The 19639-nt window shown below is 29.1% G+C and overlaps 2 protein-coding genes across 2 annotated transcripts in view; both read left to right on the top strand.

Moving 5' to 3' along the window:
* The first annotated feature begins 2490 nt into the window (after positions 1 to 2490).
* LOC107436704 (hexokinase-2) lies at positions 2491 to 5027 on the top strand. The gene has a single exon (XM_016048502.3). It carries the CDS (start codon positions 2536 to 2538, stop codon positions 3880 to 3882), a length of 1347 nt encoding a protein of 448 aa, XP_015903988.1. The 5' UTR covers positions 2491 to 2535; the 3' UTR covers positions 3883 to 5027.
* Positions 5028 to 8169: 3142 nt separating this feature from the next.
* The window catches only part of LOC107436706 (uncharacterized), a 97509-nt gene continuing 86039 nt past the window's right edge, over positions 8170 to 19639 (top strand). The window contains exon 1 of the mRNA XM_087162566.1: positions 8170 to 8591. Coding sequence (XP_087018692.1) covers positions 8496 to 8591 — 96 coding nt within the window. The 5' untranslated portion in view covers positions 8170 to 8495. The remainder of the gene's footprint in view (positions 8592 to 19639) is intronic.

Here is a 19639-nt window from a genome sequence, read left to right as displayed (position 1 = left end):
GATCGACATTAAACTAAGAAAAACAAGAGATTATCTCGAACAAACAAAGTTGTTTCCTTCAAATTGTTACATATTACCCAGTGAAATTTGCAATATTATGAATTATTTTTGCACTCAATATGTTTTTTCGCCTTTTTAAGCTAAATTATGTTATACAAGTATTTTCTTATTACCAATAACCGCGAAATAAAAAGCAAAACATTTTATACGAAACTATTAAAAAGATATTTTTAAAAAAATGCAGCTTCTGTGAACTGAGTAAACTATTTTGATAATAAATAGTTGATTGTTAACATTCACTGGTGGAAGTTGACATTCTCTTGATTGCGATCGTTCACGGTATAAGTTAACCCCATAATATTATATAAAATTATTAAACCCATTTCTTTATTTTTTTTTTTTATTTTTAAGGAAACGTGGTATAAAAAGTTTGCAAAACAATATCCTGATTTAAATAAATTCAATTTATTATTTTAATGTCATTAATTTACTTAATTATTACATATTGTCTTCATTTAATATTTTTAAATAAATTCAAATAATTATTTAGCTCACATTCTCGTCACTCGTTCTCTTACCTATACATTTAAAACAAAATGTTTGTTTTTATAAACGTCGTTGAAAAGCCGCCCCAATTTTGGGTTTACGACTACTAATGTTTAGTTCCGTAACCTTGTAATTTTGAACCCAATCCAGCAGAAAAGGGAACTCTTACATCAAGTATTGGAAGAAATTTGCTTTCCTGGATGACTTTTCTGATAGAACTAACCCGCATTTGAGTTACGTGAAGAGGAAAACCACGAAATATTCACACGGTTAGCCTGATGGCAAGGGGACACCAACCGATGATTCATCTATAGTTGAGAATATTTTACGTTAGCACTGAAGTCGGTGCGAGCCGGATGCGGAATTCGTATCGGCCAACCATCGCTGGGATTTTAACCCGGATCTCTATTTAACAGAAAATGGAATTTTTAACGCATGCTTTTAATTATTATTTATCCTTGGTTACCTGCGTTAGATTTCTGCAATGTTTTTGTTTGCCAAAAATAATTACAAATAAAATTAACATGAATAATTTAGAGATGAATGAAATCAACCAATTTGGTTTTGAGAAAAATATGAAAACGCATGTTCTTATTGTTCACATTTATACTTTAAAACGTGTTTCTATAAATTTAAATTTTGCTAGGCCAACGTCAATTAATAAAATGAAATGAAACTTACTAATTGTCATATGGTTAGAAAAATTGTGTTTGTGGTAAATCTTGATCAACACGAGTTGAATAGTCAACTTTTCTTTTGGTAAGATTAATTTTCGAACTATTTTAATTTTTAATGATGAATGTGACAACTGAAATGGTAAATAATAACGAAGAAAAAAGCAGTTAGTGTACTAAGTGACAATTTAGCAAAGTAAAAGGTGGAAGACTTAAAAAAAGGAAATTGCATTATATTATGATATTTGTTCCAAGAAATAAATATAAAAATTATTGTGACAGATGTTAGGTGAGGAACAATTATGATTTTATACTCTCATGAATTATACTGTTAGTAGAATAGTCTCAACGCTACATGATTTCTCTTCTTTCCACAACTTTCTCTTCCCTGTTACCATGGTATCAACAAATCTTGCTGATCCCCACGCAAGTATAATGCAACTTTTTATTGAAACGTATTGGTATGGAAAAAGCAAAATTTGCCCGAACTATGCAAGGCGGGAAGAGGAGGACTGGGGAAAATTGCGTAAAAATGAGTCACCTATTTTATTTACAAAGATACTCTTTCATAAAAGAAAGCAAAAAAATATTTAAAACTATTAATTAAATAGCGACTCGGGGGGGACGGAATTTATAGTGTCTAAAAAGAGATTTTCTACGTATATTTGTGACATATATAATGTGTGACATAATGGCGTACATCGGAATTTATAGTGTCTAAAAAGAGATTTTCTACGTACATTTGTGACATATATAATGTGTGACATAATGGCGTACATAAATGTGTGGCGTACAGAGGTGTGTGGATTACTCTTTGTTTAGATGTCACAAAAAAGAGTAGAGTAATCATTCGAGGGGCCGATTTAATTAAACATTTTAAAGATATGCATTTATAATAATCTAAATCCATATTTTAAACTCGCTATATGTAAATGAATTCTTCTGGGGTAAAAAAATTTAAAATAATAGTGAATGCTCGCTCCATTTAGCGATTGCCTCCTTCGCTCTTCTCGTTGCACATAATACTGTACTGTACTCCGCCAAAACCTATTATAAAATAGTAATATCGCAACTTCAGGTCGTTCCTGAAGGTCATGTAATAAAGTTTTACACGAGCTGAGATAACTTTACAGTAGAAAAAATATCTGCCGATGGTAACCGAAGGAATTATGGTTTGCAACTTTATAACAATAGAGACAAAAGCAGCTACTTAAGACACAACAAAAACACTTTCCATTACAATCAATAAACATTAAAAAGTCTTAGTTGTTTTGGTTTCCCTTTAAACTATATTCTATTTACATAACTCAAAGGAATGAGTGATTTTCGAGAAAGGGTCCATGAAGTTATGCACGGTTTTGAAATTTCCACTGAAACGCTTAAAAGAGTATCAGACATCTTGCTCGATGAATTCAATAAAGGATTATCTAAAGATAAAAGTTCGAGTGTAAAAATGTTGCCGAGTTTCGTGAGAGATATACCAAACGGACAGGAAGAAGGAAAATTTCTTGCATTAGATTTAGGAGGGAGTACGTTTCGAATTTTATTTATCGAATTAGAGGGAAGAAACTTCAAAACGACTCACGAAGTTTTTGAGTTAACAGAATCGACAATGACAGGACCAGGTAAAGCTCTGTTTGACAGCATCGCTAATTGCTTAGCTGAATTCGTAACAAAATACAAGTTGGACAGAGAAGTTTTACCTTTAGGATTTACATTTAGCTTTCCATGTGTGCAAAAAGGCCTAACAGAGGCATTTCTAATTCGCTGGACAAAGGGATTTCGGTGTCCCGGTGTTGAAGGGAAAAACGTGGTGCAATTGCTTCGCGATGCGATTAGTAGGCGAGGGGACGTTAATATCGACATTATAGCAGTTGTGAACGATACAACTGGTACTCTTATGTCATGTGCCCATAGAAATGAAAATTGTAGAGTCGGTGTCATTATCGGCACCGGTACAAACGCTTGCTACATGGAAAATTTGGAAAACGTTGAAAAATGGAAAGAAGACACAGAAGAACCACGGCAAGTCATCATCAATTGCGAATGGGGAGCATTTGGCGACAATGGCTGCATTGATTTTTTGCGTACTCCATTTGATCAAGAGGTAGATGAGGCATCCATAAACCCTGGAGAACAGTTGTTTGAAAAAATGATATCTGGAATGTACATGGGTGAACTTGTGCGGAGAATTATTATCAAACTAGCCAATGAAGGTGAATTTAACAATGGCATCGTCACTGAAAAATTGTCCGAAGAATATGCCTTCAAAACAAAGTACCTTTCTTTTATTGAACATGACGTTAGAGGTGAACAGGCAACAGAAGAAATTCTCATGAAAATGGGTATAAAGGAACCTTCTGAGAAAGATTGCTCAATTGCACAACTTGTCTGTTGTTTGGTATCTACTAGAGCTGCTCATTTGGTATCTGCTGGTGTAGCAACTATATTAAATAAGAGAAAACAGAATTTTACAACCATTGGCGTGGATGGATCTGTTTATCGGTATCATCCTTTGTTTAAATCGAAGATGGAAGACAAGATTAAGGAACTCGTTGATCCTAAATATGAATTTGAGTTGATGTTATCGGAAGATGGAAGCGGGAGAGGTGCAGCTTTGGTAGCCGCTGTAGCCAAAAGACTCAACGAATTAAATGAATAATTTCTGTTCGTGGTAAAACTTATTAGCTTTCATTTTGATAAATTTCTTTCTGGTGCAATTTCATTACGCATGGCTTAATTTATAGTCTTACTTATTTACAATATATTTTAAACAAAAGTTCATTTTGCTGTGACAGTTTTTTAAATAATTTAAAAGTTTCGAGTTAACTTTTTCAGAGTTACATTAGATAAGAAAAACAATTAAAAATAACAAATGTACGCAGTAGAATGTACATTGCAAATGTAGTATGTACGTTTTATAAAAGAAATATAATATCTGAACTCTGTAACATTTCAAAAGTTTATTCTAGAAGTTCTTATACAATTAGTTTTAATAAATCTAGGGTCAATTTTTTTCGGAATCAATTCTAAAGGTTTTTTTGTTTGTGCACTTTGTTACATTCGATTTTCTATTTCCATAATATGGTGCCGCTTTTACTAAAAGTATCGTAATACATGAAAAAAATGATAGCATCGTTTTGCGAATGGAATACCTTGGAAGAATACCTTAAAATGCTTGTAAAATAATATAAATCAATGAAATAAACTTTGAAAAACAGTGAAATCAGGTAACGATTCGGAATTTATTGTCGTACAGTAAGGGCAACTTAAATATCATCAAAACTCGTAAATACAAAAATAGAATATATAACCAGCGGCAAAGTGTTTTAGTAACCTGCTCTCAGTAAGCGGTAAAATGGTACATGAGTTTAATTTCGGCAAGAAGGGGTTGCGCCTATTTACCTGTTCTTATTAACGCATCTGACATTGCTATCGAAAGAAGTGAGGTATTGTTTCCGAAGTGTTTTTTTTTCTTCTTTTACTTTGAACTGAATAAGACCTAACACGAGTCTATAAAACTAATAGTTCATATATTGAAATGATATTTGTGTATTAAAAGAACTATTTCAGAATTTTAATTATTTATATTTAATCATGCTAAAATGGCGATGTTGCTAGTTTAAGGTATTCCACCATGGGCTCTTTTGGTTCTCACTTCGAATATTTTGTCATTAGCTTTGTCATCCTTCCTTGGTTGCTCTTCTAGAATTGGAATAGATTGTTGCTATAATAAATTCGAATGAATTGCTTATTACTAATACAAAATATGGTAGGAACAATTCATCTTCAATTTGCTAAGTTGGTATGTTTGATTAATTATTATGTTTGACAATTGTTTTCACTAAGCTAGTAGAACTTATACATTGTATATAGTATAAATATTTTTTATTTTCGAATAAAATAATATTTGATAAGTTATAGGAGGATTTTTTGTTTTGAGTTTGACCTCTAACATTGCTATCTGCACAGGTAATAAGTCTATCCCCAAATATTTTCTTTTTCATTGCAAATGGTATTGGAATGTATGCAAGTTAAAATTGTATTAGAGCAATATTGAAACAGCGAAATGTTTCAGGTGTCTTACATCTAATAGCATTCTTAAGGGGAATCTGAAAAAAATTATGCTATCACCAAATTGGAATGTCTTGTTATTGTTGATGCATAAAACACGTTCCTCACTATTTATTTGGTAATAAATTCCCCATTATTTTGACATTAAAATTCAGCATTGTTTTCACTTTAAAATTTAAAAGGAAAGCTATTCTGCTGTTTGATTTTAGTACGTATGATTATGACATAAATTACAAAAAAGGCGCCTTAAACTTTGATGCTGACATGTTGTCGCTGGGATATTCTTGATAATATAAGTAATAATATTGATATTAATAATAAAATCAATTTTTCACATATTTTGCCGTTAAACTAAATTCGCGAGTCCCAATAAAATGAAAACTTAACGGGAAATTCTGTTGAAACTAATAATAATTTATGTTAATGTAAAAAGGGTTGACCAAAAAAGCGTTAACCAAGGGGAAGGAATTAACCAAGGTAAAAAGGCTTAACCAGGGTAAAACCAAAATTGTTGTTCCATATTCTTTAAGACATAAATTACTTAAATTTATTTATAAGAAATTTGGTCAGCCAGGAATTCAAAAAAAAAAATAATAATAATAATTAATTTACATACTCCTTTTTATAATTGGGAAAATATTACTTTATGTAGCACAAATTTTAATATACATTACCATACTTGTCAGAGAAATAAAAAACCTAGACAAAAGTAATTTGGTTTACTTTCGACAATGCCGACAATTCGACAAACCAGTTGAAATAATTCCAATTGATAAGGTGGTTTTATTTATAATAATTCCACTAAAAGATATTTTATCTTAATAATTCATCCTCACACTCGATAAAAGTGGTCTTTTGCATCTCAGTCAATAAGAACAGAAACTTATATCGACTCTTAGTACCAAATTTTTTGAATTCCTGAAAGAAGCATTCCTTCAGCATTTACTTATTCCCATTTCTTAAATTTCTTAAATAGTTAAATCAAACAATTAGTAACTATCACCCACAGACCGAAAACTAATGGAAAAGTTGAACGATTAGGACAAATCATTTTACACGTTTAAAATGTAAAATTAATGATTCTTCAAAAAGAATTTCCTTTGCCTAAATTATTTAATAAACTGAAGAATATAATTTTACTCCACACTCTGTTACTTAATTTCCACCAACTCGTTTAATGTTTGGCACTGTCAAATTTATACACGCTTTGTCAGAAGAAATTTATTCACCAATGGAAGAAGCTAGAAAATTTGCTGTTGAATGAACAAATCAATATCATGAAAAAAATAAAATTTATTATGATTCACTCATTTATCGAATTTTCTCACAACGATACTACATTGATACCTATGAAGATTACCCCAATATTAGAAAACTTCTCCTACTTTTAGAGGCGTGTAAATAATTTTTCAAAAAAACTTCTGAAATTATTTGCAGGATCAATAAAAATATTAATAATTATAAAGAAAGTACATAAATAGTTCATGTATAAGAATAAATAAAATACCGCCCACCTGACAAATTATCTCATTATTAAGAATAAATGTAATAATTTAAATACTAACATGGTTTGCAAATATTAATATAATTAATTTTAAACTCATTTTATCTTTAATATTACACTATATATAAAATTTAATTTTTACAGTTTATCGTTTACCCATATCCGACAGTGATATGGAGCGAAGTTTATTTTTCTTTCTCTCTGTTTGTGCTAAACACCTTTTCCTTTTTTAATTTCGTTGTGCTTGTTTTATTTTTAAAAATTATAAATCATTCAGCGTATAAGAGGTAGGAGTTTAATATCTTCACTTTTCTATTGATTCTTTTAAAATTTAAATAAAAAGTATTTTAATTTTGAATTTTGTGTAGTCTAATCTTGCTCGTAGTATTTTTAACACAATACACGGTTGCTACGCTACGTCACTTAAGAGAGCGACTCTATACCACATAAGATTATATTCAATTTTTTCTTCTTTTTTATGGCTGTTTTACTTCTATTGGTAATTTTTAAAAAAAAGAAAAAGATAAAGGAAAGAAAATATATATTATAGAGAAAAGTTTTAGTCAGATAAACTTCGAGTAAACCGTTAAATTTCAAATGCTGAAAAAAAATTTTACAAAGTTAAATTTTGAAATTATTACTGGATTATATCATTTTCATATTTTGAAGAAGAAAAAATATTTGAGCATTAGAATTTTCCTGGTTTACTCTAAGTTTTTCAAAGGGAATTCACGAATATATATATATATATATATATAACAAGACTCAGTCAAACACAATTCGGTTCGGTTAATCGAAAATACTTATATACTTACGAAATTTTTTTATCGAATTTTTAAAAAAAAAAATATTATTATTATATTTTTTAAAAGATGTTTCTTAACTTGATTGGTTTGAAAACAATTCTAAAGTTTGTGAAAATTTTATCATGCGCCTGAAAAGTTCTTTCAGTAAGCAATTATAAAGTTTGTGAAAATTTTATCATGTGCCTGAAAACAGCCTTTCAGTAAGCAAACCTGCAATATTGTTCCTTTTTTTACAATTGTAATAATTTAAAACTGATCAAAAGTTAGAGGTGCAGGCTACAAAATTAAAAATGGTGATAGTTTCGGAGAGTCCCAGAATAATTTTTGCCGTAGAAAGTTTAAAAAAAATAAATAAAAATAATTTGAAGAAGAAAAAGAGTTACTTAGTTAAAATTAAATTTTTTTTAAAAATTTTTAAAAGTAATTCTTAAAAGCCTTACGATAGATGGCGCAAGCATTATCACTGTACGAAACAGACGTAAAATTTTTCTACTCAATCATTGCGTCACGCTTAACTCTTTAAAATACGCCCACATATCAAAGTCACGTGAACATCTAACCTTGTGTGAATTTCATAATATAAAACACTAAAAACGGAAAAGAAAGAAAAGAACGCGGCTCCGTTTTGCTGTAATGTTTGGGCGTGTTCCGCGTGCACTTACGTTTGCATCAGGTTTGGCGAGTTTCTCGAATTTAGGCTACTAAAAAAGGGATTTTTCTCTCCCTAATTGCTTCCTATTTTTTCTCATCGTTCGCGGTGTGTTTGTTTACTAACTTTCAAATCGTAAGGAACTATCAGAGAGTGCGCATGTCACTCATATGTAACACGTGCATTTAGACATCTAATATATTAGTGATTTTTCATTGTTTTTTTTCCATGAAAATTTGAACATGCCTTTAATATTTGTCACTCTTGTTGGGGGTTCGCCCTGGGGTTTTCGAATACAAGGAGGAAGAGGAACTGGTCAGCCTTTGCGACTATCAAAAGTGAGTTTTTCTTTCTTGTTTTAAAAAAACTTCCTTCAAAACTAACTTGTTTTTTTTAATATTTTTCATTAATTGTAAGTAATTAATTTATTACTCCTAATTATTAATAAGATTCGTACTATTAAAAAATGAGGTGATTCTCTGCAAACTTTTGAATGGCATTTATTTACAAATTTAGTTTTATTGTTCGTATTTTCGACCAATTTTGTATTAAAATATTTTATTTCATCTATACATAAATAAAATTACCATAAAAAAATTTTTTTTTCGCTATCAACCTACTTTTACTGATATTTTGATCTGAATACGCTTGATCAAATCATTGTCTTACGAGATGAAATTTAAATTAATTTCGTGTTCTTGAAAATCGAATGATAATTTTTTACGTTTACATGATGATCGCATTTTTAGTTTAAAAAGGAATTTTAGGTTTGTAAAAAATGTTTCATAGGTTGAATTTTCATAATGAATAAATAAATAAATATACGTCAATATGTTAGGTTCGTTGGTTTAAAAATTTCATTGCTGTCTCCCATTTTTGGTGAAACACTGTACTCCAGAATACTCTTATCTGATTTGATTTCGGAATCAAAATACAAACATTAATGGCTTAGTGACTGTCATAAAAAAATGTAACATATTAAAATAAATAAGCTGTGGAAAGTTTATTGCTGAAAGAAAACTTTATTCAACAAATATTTTAACTAACATGCTTTTAAATGGCAGAGAAAGGAACATTTTATTTAAAGTCATTTAAGATATGTTTAAGTCGTTAAGACGTTTAAGATATATTTATTTTCTAAAGTTCTCTCGAAACACGGTTTCAAGCATACGGTCGTGGCCCCTAAGCCTTCTAATAATTATTCAACCCCAATATTAGTTTATAGCATGCCTTATATTTTTTTAATCCTCTGAAAGGTATTTCTTTATTTGTTAATGAAAAAAATTTAAATTGATCAATTTATAATAATTGCATGATACTAATTATTAAACCGTTGCTCATACAGTAAGATAGGAGAACTTGAATTGTAACAAAATATTTACTGTAAAATTGGAAAAAGTCACTATTTGTAAAAATTAATAAGTATTTTGTCTACATGAAAAAATTTGGGTTTATTTATATGAAAACTATTTTTTAAAGGGTTAAAAGATTTTTTAATAAAATATTTTTTGTCGCTTAAATAAAAATGCAAGGTTGTCTTTTTTTATTCATGCAACAAGAAATTCTTAATTAAAAATTTTTTTTAACAATGTATAGTTTTAGCCAATTTTTTTAACCTTCTAATTCACATATAGTCCTTAAGAAATACTAATTAATAAAACGTATTATTTTTTTAATACATTTTGACACCATCCTTTTAATTCAAGTTATTCAATGTTTTTTTTTTTTTTTTCATCATCTTCATGCTTAAAACTTTTTTTTTTCTTGCTGCATTAAAGTTTAAGAGGAGCAGCGAAAAGATTTGCTTACATAAAATAACCTAAATTAAGAACATAAAATATTATTATAAATTAGGAATCTTAAACTACTTATCATAAATTGTTATTTTTATTGAGTATTGACATTTTTATCATTTAATTGAACTTAGATTTCTTAGAAATAAAATCAGAAAATTAGGGATGACTACCCGGATGTACTTTTATTTATATTTATTCAGTCTTAAATTTTGAAATTTTTTTTTTTTTTTTTTTTTTGTATTTCATTTAAACTACTTTTGTAATCATTTAAACAAATATTTTTGTTTTTAATAGTCTTGTATGATACGTATTATATATTTGGTTTGTTTATTTTTGAAACAAAAATAAATTTAACACTCTTAAATAATATTTTTTGAGTAATATTTTCCGAATGTAAAATCATCAAGAACCAAAGATTAAAATATTAATGGCAATTGAGTTTTTTTTAGTGGTATGTTTATGTTACAGTGAATGATCGAAATCAAGAGAATGTCGACTTTCACAGGTGAATTTTTAACATTCACCTAGTCGCTTTGGTGAATGTCCGAAATTTTTGTTAAATCTGATTTTGATATTAATTTATACGTTGGTATTATTATATTTATTCGATATTTTAATATCTGCTGAGGATAGATTAAATGAAGCATCAGGGGGAGATTTCCTTATCGTGGTCTGCTGGAAAAAAATCGCCAAATCTTGGCAATTTCCGGGTAGCGGCCCGCGAGAAACTATAAAAAAAAAAAAAAAAAAAAAAAAAAAAAAAAAAAACATCACAGAAAAGGACCAACTCGAAATGTATAACTCTTAGCCACCTACGGGCATTTTTTTTTTTTTAAATTTCAATTCCGAAGGAACCTAAATATAATCTGGCATCGAGCGTAAGTATCACGCAACGTTTGTAGACTCCTTAGTCAAAATAATTAACTAGTTAAAAGTCTTTCTATTATTTTCCGTAATTATTGTAGCAGGAAAACCTCGACAAGCGAACGAAAATTCACAAGCAATCGAAGCGGTCTAATAGTTTCTGAGTTATCAAATTTTAAAAAAGTCGTGCATTTAAAATTTGATTTCTCAAGAGCAATTCTACCGATTTCGTTCAAATTTCGTAATTTTTCGTTTAAATTTACATTCTATAGAATGGTGCCAAAAATTGTATTCCTTACAATTCAAAATTGTTTCGACTATTATTGAATAAAATATTCACAAATAATAATAGTTATTAAAAAATATTTTTTCATGAAGTTATCCTTTGATGAACGAATTTTACAAATGTGAGCAAAATGTTTTGATCAGGTTAAAAAGTTCTCGAGACATAGCGAAATATGCAAAAATAAAACTAACATTTAGAGGCCCACCAAACTTTGAGCGCTGTCGCGACAAAACTATAGGGGCCTCATTTTCAGGATTGCGGCTATCCTCTATATTTTGAGGATCAAAAATCGGAATACCTCGAAGAAAGGATATTTTTATTCAGAAATGGAACATTTTCTTTTCTGATATCGTATCTTAAAATATAGTTTGCTCTAATTAATTTGCATATTTGATGTTATGCCCTTAGATTGAATACGTAAAAATCCGATAATTTAGATCAGAAGTTATTTAGGATGCTTTCTTATTTTGCGCGCTGCTCATAAGTTTTCATATTAGGGGTATCCCATGTAATGAGTCGCTTTTAATGCTGTCGATCCTTCTCTATTAGGTTGTCATGAAGAATCGTGAAAAGCAATATTTTTGAACTCGGTTGAACAGTTTTTGTAAGTCGATTTATGAAATTAAAATAAATTTCAGATATTATGGCTCTGCGTTAAAACGATTTTTCTGAAAGTGCAGGAAAACTTAAAGTTCGATGGACTTTCACATCGGAAAATGCCTTAGGATTAATTCTATTCCTTTGTAAGTAACAATCTATCTGGATTACATAAAACACTGATGCGTGTGTATGTAGGTATATTGTTATCAAACGTTTTAAATTTCTCTTTCCCTTTGGCTTCAAAAATGTATGTAGGTATATTGTTATCAAACGTTTTATTAAATTTCTTTTTCCCGTTGGCAACAAAAATTTTAAAACTAAAATATCGAGTGAGTAGGCAGCCTAAAAACTTCAAGAAAAAAAAATGTTTTTCTGGTGGACAACAAAATGTTGAATCAATCTAAGCTTAAGTTGGGAAAAATGAAAAGTTTACATAAACAAACAGTTTACATAAACAAACTGAGTTGGCAATATTTTTGTTTAAATTGCCTAACTCATTGACGCAGGTTCAGTAATAATTCGAAGCTAAATTTTATTTTTTAATGATGAATTTTAAATTTTATCTTCATAATGAACAAACACATCAACGTTGTAATAAATGCATTTTATAAACGGATATCGGTAAGCTAAGCTTTTTCTCATTTTCTGATCTCTCTCTTTGCTTTTTATTCATTTTTAGAATTTATGTTGAAATAAGTTACTTAAAACTGTTATGTTGTTTCACTGAAATTTATAACGGATATATAGGAGATTTCTAAAAAATTTTTGTTTCAAATGTCATTTCCAAGTATCCTTGGAAGTATCCTTCCAAGTATTATTAGATGAAATTTGGGTCCGTTAACGGACCCTTCACAAAATATCTTTTCATAAAAACGGACCCTTCACGAAGTATTTTAACTTAAAAACGGACCCTTCTCAAAATAATTTATCTTTTAATCGGACCCTTCACAAATTTGTTTATCTTCATTATTGTTTTGTTAATCGAATAAACCCTTCCCAGGAAGGGAGGAGGGGGGGGGGGAGAAGGACAGATGTAAACGAACTAAATTTTGTCTTCGGCAGACGCTTCTTCCTTTATTCGTCCGAAATGAATATTCTGCGTTCAACAGTATAGGCTAAATACCAAATATTTGTATGTTGCAATCGCTAATTCAATAGCTGCAATTGCTGTTTATTTTTTAAAATTGAATTCAGCTAATCTTATATGTCTTTAAAATTTAAAAACTCCTTGAAACGTTTTTTTTTGCAATAACGGACCCTATTTGCACAAATTCTCATAAAACGGACCCTGATTGAAAGAATGTGACTTAACGTGAATTTTATATTCACAAATTACGAGTAATTGTTTCACAATTTTACAAAAACGGACCTTTCACAAAATGTCTGGACAGACCCCTGATTTAACGCAAGTCTGAATTAGTTCCATCAAAAAGTTTTTCACAAAGGCCAGTTTGTCCATATGCTTTTTTAGGAGTTCCCTTGTCTTCTGAGTTAGATTCAAAATTACTAGGCATCAGATATGAATATTGATGGCTGTATACCCAAAAATGGTTCTACTCCTCAATGCCGGATATAATATTAAAAAAAAAGAATAGCTAACCATTATCCCCTGTACCATAGAATTTAAATAATTCTTTCTGAGAAGAGATTAAGTTTGAGTAAAAATAATTTCTGTTTGCATTCGATGCATTTCGCGTTCCATACATAAATAAAAAACATATGAATGACCCCAAACATGCTCTTCATTCATTTCCTCAATCACTCTCACTTTCGTCCAAGTAAGCGGATTGGTCAGAGAACTTCCTTCCCTTCTTGCGCATCCATTAAGAAAAAGGGGAACAAATTCTTATAAAGTTCTTGATGAGCAATGACTATCCTTAAGTGAGAGCAAAAACCTTTAATGTTGATTATTTTGAAAGTAGAATTGCTTTGAGTTCCATTCTATTCAAAAGTTCATTTCCCTGAAGTTCAATTTATTTATCTTTTATTTATATCTTGAAATTAACAAAATTAAATAGTTTAAAATGAGGTATACTTTACAATACAAAAATGTTTCCAACCGTTATTAACTGAAGTAATAAAAAATAATGAATGACTTTAAAAAATTTAGAATTTGTTTAAATTATTTTTGAAGGAAAGAGTTCTCATAATTATGTGCAAAAAGTGTTTAATTCACTTGTTCTATAAAGTTATAGCGAAATACGCAATCACTTAAATAGTTCCATTGTAATAAGGCAAACTATGCAATAACAAAACAATTGTCAGAAAGGGATCCAAACATTCAGCCGCTATTTTGATTAAAACATAGATGGCCGTCGCACCTACCACTATAATATATGCGAACACCGCTCGCTGAAACATTTTCACCGTCGCTGAAAATTTTTACTAAGAAATAAATAAAAAAACTATCCAGCTCTTCAAACAAAAATTTTATCTTTTCCTAATTCCCGAGAAAAAAAATCGTTTTTCCTACCTATACAAACGCAATTTTAAATTATATTCACGTCATTTAAAATCGCACATCGCGATTCCTGTTTCGCTTTTCACGATTTTTTAATCAAATATCGCGTTTCGTATTCACTCGAATTAAATGCCGCTAGTATTCGTGTTCAAGTGACTTAAAAATTATGCATCGGAATTCGTATTCACTTGATTTTAAAATCAAACATTGGGATTCGTATTCACGCGATTTTAAAATGAAACATTGAGATTTGCATTGCCGTGTGTTTTTAAAATCAGAAAAGCAATATGGGAAACATCCCGAAGCATCTAAGATATCTGTCTTATCATGATCCAATTCCGCCTTCAACGCATTTGGCAATGGCCCTACAATTCAAAAATTTGGAAAAAAATCAAAAGTTTCAGAAATTTAATCAGAAATTAAAAAACAGTCGAAAATCAGTAGTCTCTTGGCTATTCAAAAAATCAACGCAAAGCTCAAATTGATCCCTCAGTTCAGATTTAACGCGGTTGCAAGTAATTGATTCAACATCTACTGATCCAGTTCCTCTTCAATCAATTGGGATAAATAGCAATCATCAATCAATCAAAGTCAGCTGTTTATTTATTATCTCCATTTCGGGCTCCATCTAATATATAATATACACGCATTGACAGATGAGCTACAACACGTTTGTAATTCAACTCACCAAGTGTAGACACTCCAAAACTTAGAGCTTGGAGCAGTGATAAGATTTTAACACAAAATAATTAGATAAAATATCGAAATCATTAATAAAATTGAATATTTATCATAACTAAATCAAGACACCTCCATCATCGGCGCAACCATCCAGGACCCCTGTTTTTAAAATCAAACTATGAGATTAGTATTCACGCGGTTTAGAGATCAAACATTGAGATTCGTATTCACGCGATGTTGAAATTAATCATCGAGATTCGTATTCACTTGACGTTAAAATCGAACATCGAGATTCGTATTAACGCGATTTTAAAATAATACATCTGAATTCGTATGGACGCGATTTTAAAATGAAACATTGCGATTCGTATCCATGCGACGTTAAACTCAAACATCGACATTCACGCAATTTTAAAATTGAACATTGAGACTCGTATTCGCGTGATTTTCGGCTTTTTTAATTTTTTCCCTAACTTATCCATGTGGTAGAAAACAACGTAGAGTTTTATAAAGATTTTTTAAAAAAAATTTTAAAAATTCGGAATTTTCAAACGAAATTCCTCCAAAATCAGGTTGCGCCAAAAGGATTGAAACTAGTTACTCGAGTTAATGAATGCACGTTTTTTAACTCAGCTTTTGTGTTTGTAGAAAGATTTTCATTTTATCTGACTCTGTGGTGGAGATGGAACAATTTTTTATATTGTTTTTTTTAAATTTTTTTTTTATTAAGCTACTTATTAGAAAAATAATAATAATAGTATCATCTTCAGGACGTTGTACCAACTATTGATGTTCCGAATTGAAACGAAGTAACTTTCAGATGTTTTTGGATCAACACTCAGTTGTGAACAAATAATTTTGTTTATAAACATAAAAAAAATCACATATCATTCAAGATGTGAATCTAAAACACAATATATTTACTGTCATCCTTAAGAACTAGTCCTGGTGAAACAACTAGAAGCTCAAAAACCAATGTAATTAAATAGCGTATATAACTATTTAATAAAATGATAATAACTATTTAATAAAATGATTCAAGTTATTCATTATCATTTTATGCTTAAAACTGACTAATCTTTTAAAAATGTTAAACCTAATGTTAAAACCTGAGTTAGTAATTTTTTTACATCAATATTATAATTTTTTAAATTTTCACCACAACTCCCGAAGACTTGCGTAAAAATAAACTTTGCATAAAAATTCTATAATCGGTATAAACATTTTTACATATTATAATACTATAGTATTTCACATACTATAGTTTTTTTTTTCCAAAGCATCACGAATGCAGACACAAAATACTCATTTAAATACGCAAAGAGAGCAAAAGAGTGATGTCTATAATGGCTTTTTATTTACAAATTATTTTTTTATTTACAATTAATTTAAATTAAATTATAAATTATTTTCAAATTTAAATTATTTACAATTATGTATTTTTTATTGACAATTTTTTTAAATTTAAATTTATTAAGCTAAAAATTATTTAATTTCTTAGAAACATGTTTCAAAAGCGTTACATATTAACAAAATATAACCATGGTTTCAGAGGACTTTGATGATAATGTAGCCCTTACTTGCCATCCACGTAAATCATTGAATTCATGTGACATAACGACTAAAGAAAATAATTAATAATAAAAATAATAACGTGCACTAAACTCCCTTTTTTTAATTAAAGTGAGCTAGAAAGCTAAGAAAAATATTATATATTTTTAATATTTGAAAAGATCGGATCGTTTGCAATTTAATTTAATTTATAACAATGCCTAATGCTGAACCAAAAGAAAAAATAATTTTTCAAATGTCTCGCTAAAACGATCTAATCGAAATGTTTGAACAATTTGTAAGATCGGGAGCAAAAATTAATCCTTCCACTGGCTATTCAAATTTCACGACGATTCTGGAGAGACACTCACTAACTCTTCCTTTTATCATTATAAATGTTGGTAATGGCACTCATTATCAATGTTCTTCAGGCAGGGGCACTTTTTCCAAAATAAGTTGACCATTTCAGTTGGTCTGACCTATTGTGATCTTATGTTCCAGTTTTCTGCTACTCTTCATACTTTGAGTGTAATAAGAACCAAAATTCTTTTTCTTTTTTTTTAAAAAAAACTTTGTTTTTACAAAGAGAGTTATTTGTGTGTAATTTCATCATTCTAAGCAATTAAATTAGCATAAGACCTTCGAATCATTTTAGATTACATCTGAGTATGTGAAAATCTAAAGACTAAATCAAAAATTATCAAGGTGTTATCTATTTTATTTTACACACTGCATGTTATGCTCTCACATTTTTGAATAAAATAAATGGGATGAAATTTGAAATGTAGTCGTTCATATTTCACCAATTGTCTGCCATCGGCTTACTCAAAAAAACAATTTTTTGTTTTTGTTATCTTAATGGAGGTATACCCGATCAAGTGAAGCAAATCCCATATCTTCGGGGCTTATGGTTGAGGTTTTCTTTTTTTCTTGTGTCATTGCCTTAAACAGGAAATAATTTTGATGTACTCATTATGCTATGCATTCACTATTATCTATTTCATTTGGATTTCGGTCACACACAGCATAAAATGAACTTTATTAATTTTTTCTGTCTTTTAAATTGTAGAATTTCAATTGTTTGTACTTAGTTTCCTCTAAATGTTGATAAATTATGTAACAGCTGTAAAAGAAAAAAATTGTTTTTTTTTGTGTGTGTGTAACAAAATGACTTTTTCAGCATGATACAATATTTTTTATTTATCAGGAATTTTTAAAAACAATAAATTGTTAATTATTAGCAGTCAACTTATAGTTATTAGCAATTTGCTTTTGTTTTTGTTGTTTGTTAACGAGTTAAATGAAGTTAACATATTTAAAAACTTCCTAGTTTCATTGTTTGAGTAGCATAGATGAAAAACTAAGCACATCGTGAGCATGCAGATTATCGCAGTATCTGTAGATTATTTTTTCGGGTGCATGGGGGAAAAAACGACTGAAATTACTGAGAGAAATTTAAAAAAGTGTTTAACCGGAAGTTCCTAAATGACATCTTCTTAAAATTTGGTTTTACAAAACTAAATTTCACTAAGAATTTCAAATTCATATTATTCCCTTTGCAAAGATTTTTTGGACTGTCTAAAAACTTTTATAATCTGAAACAAAGCAAGATATTTAGCTAAAGAGAATGGATTTTCAAAAATTTCGAAGATATTCTCTTTATAAAAATAAAATTGCTTGGATCCTGGCTGTATCGGGATTTATTTTATAAGTTTTATGAATTTTAATAAACAGGTTTTAATTTTTATCAACATAAACTTTATTGGATATAGTTTCTAGATTGGATTTAATTACCCGTGCAAAATTTGTTTTGTATCAAATTGGTTATTGTCTTTGAGTAACTACGTTGGGATTACAAGCAAATATGAATATATTAAGATTATGTTGAGGAAATCTATTCAGTCTACAAACCTTTTTCAATTAAGTATAAAAAAAGCAATGAAATAAATAAATTAATTAAAATAATAATTTAAATTCTGAAGTTAAATTATCATGCAACAAGTTACGATACAATTGAGGATGATATCGTATCCTGGAACCAACTCCTTCGTTAGTTGCAAAGAAGGATATAATCATTGGATTGGCAAATAATTGGAAAGATATACATTCATAAATACCTAAATCCAAATTTTATTTTCATTTTTTATGAAAATTCCAGTAGAAATGGAAAAAAATATTCTACGGTAAAAAATTATTTCCAACTTTAATCTTTCTCTGCAATATTTTAATACCTAAATACTTCGTTATTAAATTTGTTTAAAATCCTTATTCATCCTAAAAACATCTACAATTTTCATCCTCTCCTCGTTCATTCATTGCTCCTTTACTCCTCCCCAACTGCAAAATGACTCTTGATTTGAATTTGCATTTATTAAATAATTCAATTAATAGTAAATTTGTATTTTAATTTGAAGTTTTCTCTGTGAAAAATCAATCAAAAAAAATTTTTTAAGATTTTCCTTTGGTTAAGAATTGTAAAATTTGACTAATACTTTTGATATTTGGCTAATTTACTGGCTAATAATTTGTCCTTTACCAGCTAATAATAATTTGGCTAATGAGAATTCTTTAGCTTGGGCCCTGCTAAGTACATATTAAATAGCTTGGAAATTAATACTATTATATAAACTACAATTATTAATTGTTTAAAAAAGATTGTGTTAATATTCAATATTTCTTTTTGAAAAAATAGTTTCTTTCATTAGAGTTGAAAGAAATTTCCTTGGCGATTTTATCCATGATTCTATCCGCTGTAAAAGAAACTTGCCTTACGAAACTTTTCTCTAATTGCTCCTACATTATTTTCGCATCCAATGAACACATGATTTCAAGCATCTTGTGTATTACAACACGAAACTTTAATAAATCCTTAATTAGACCCATTGTTCTCGATTAACAAATAAGCCCTTCAACTTGAGTGTTTCCCACGTAAACAATATTTTGTCTACATTACTTGACGATTTTTTTCGTCAATTTACAACAATAATATATTTTGGCATATTTATGTCATGCTTTTTTTTAGCTAGCTTTGTGTGTGTATTCCTTGTAATTGAAACTTATTTGTCTGCAAATATTTTTTATTGATTTTAGTATTTTTTAAATTTGATGGAGCATGAATATTTTTTAATCTATTGACGAAGCTAATTG

This window comes from Parasteatoda tepidariorum, chromosome 1 (genome assembly GCF_982258835.1).
Source record: "Parasteatoda tepidariorum strain Cologne lab strain chromosome 1, Ptep-v5.0, whole genome shotgun sequence".
NCBI classification, from domain to species: Eukaryota; Metazoa; Arthropoda; class Arachnida; order Araneae; family Theridiidae; genus Parasteatoda; species Parasteatoda tepidariorum.
The sequence above is the reverse complement of the archived record's forward strand: the minus strand, read 5'-3'. Positions and strand labels throughout refer to the sequence as shown.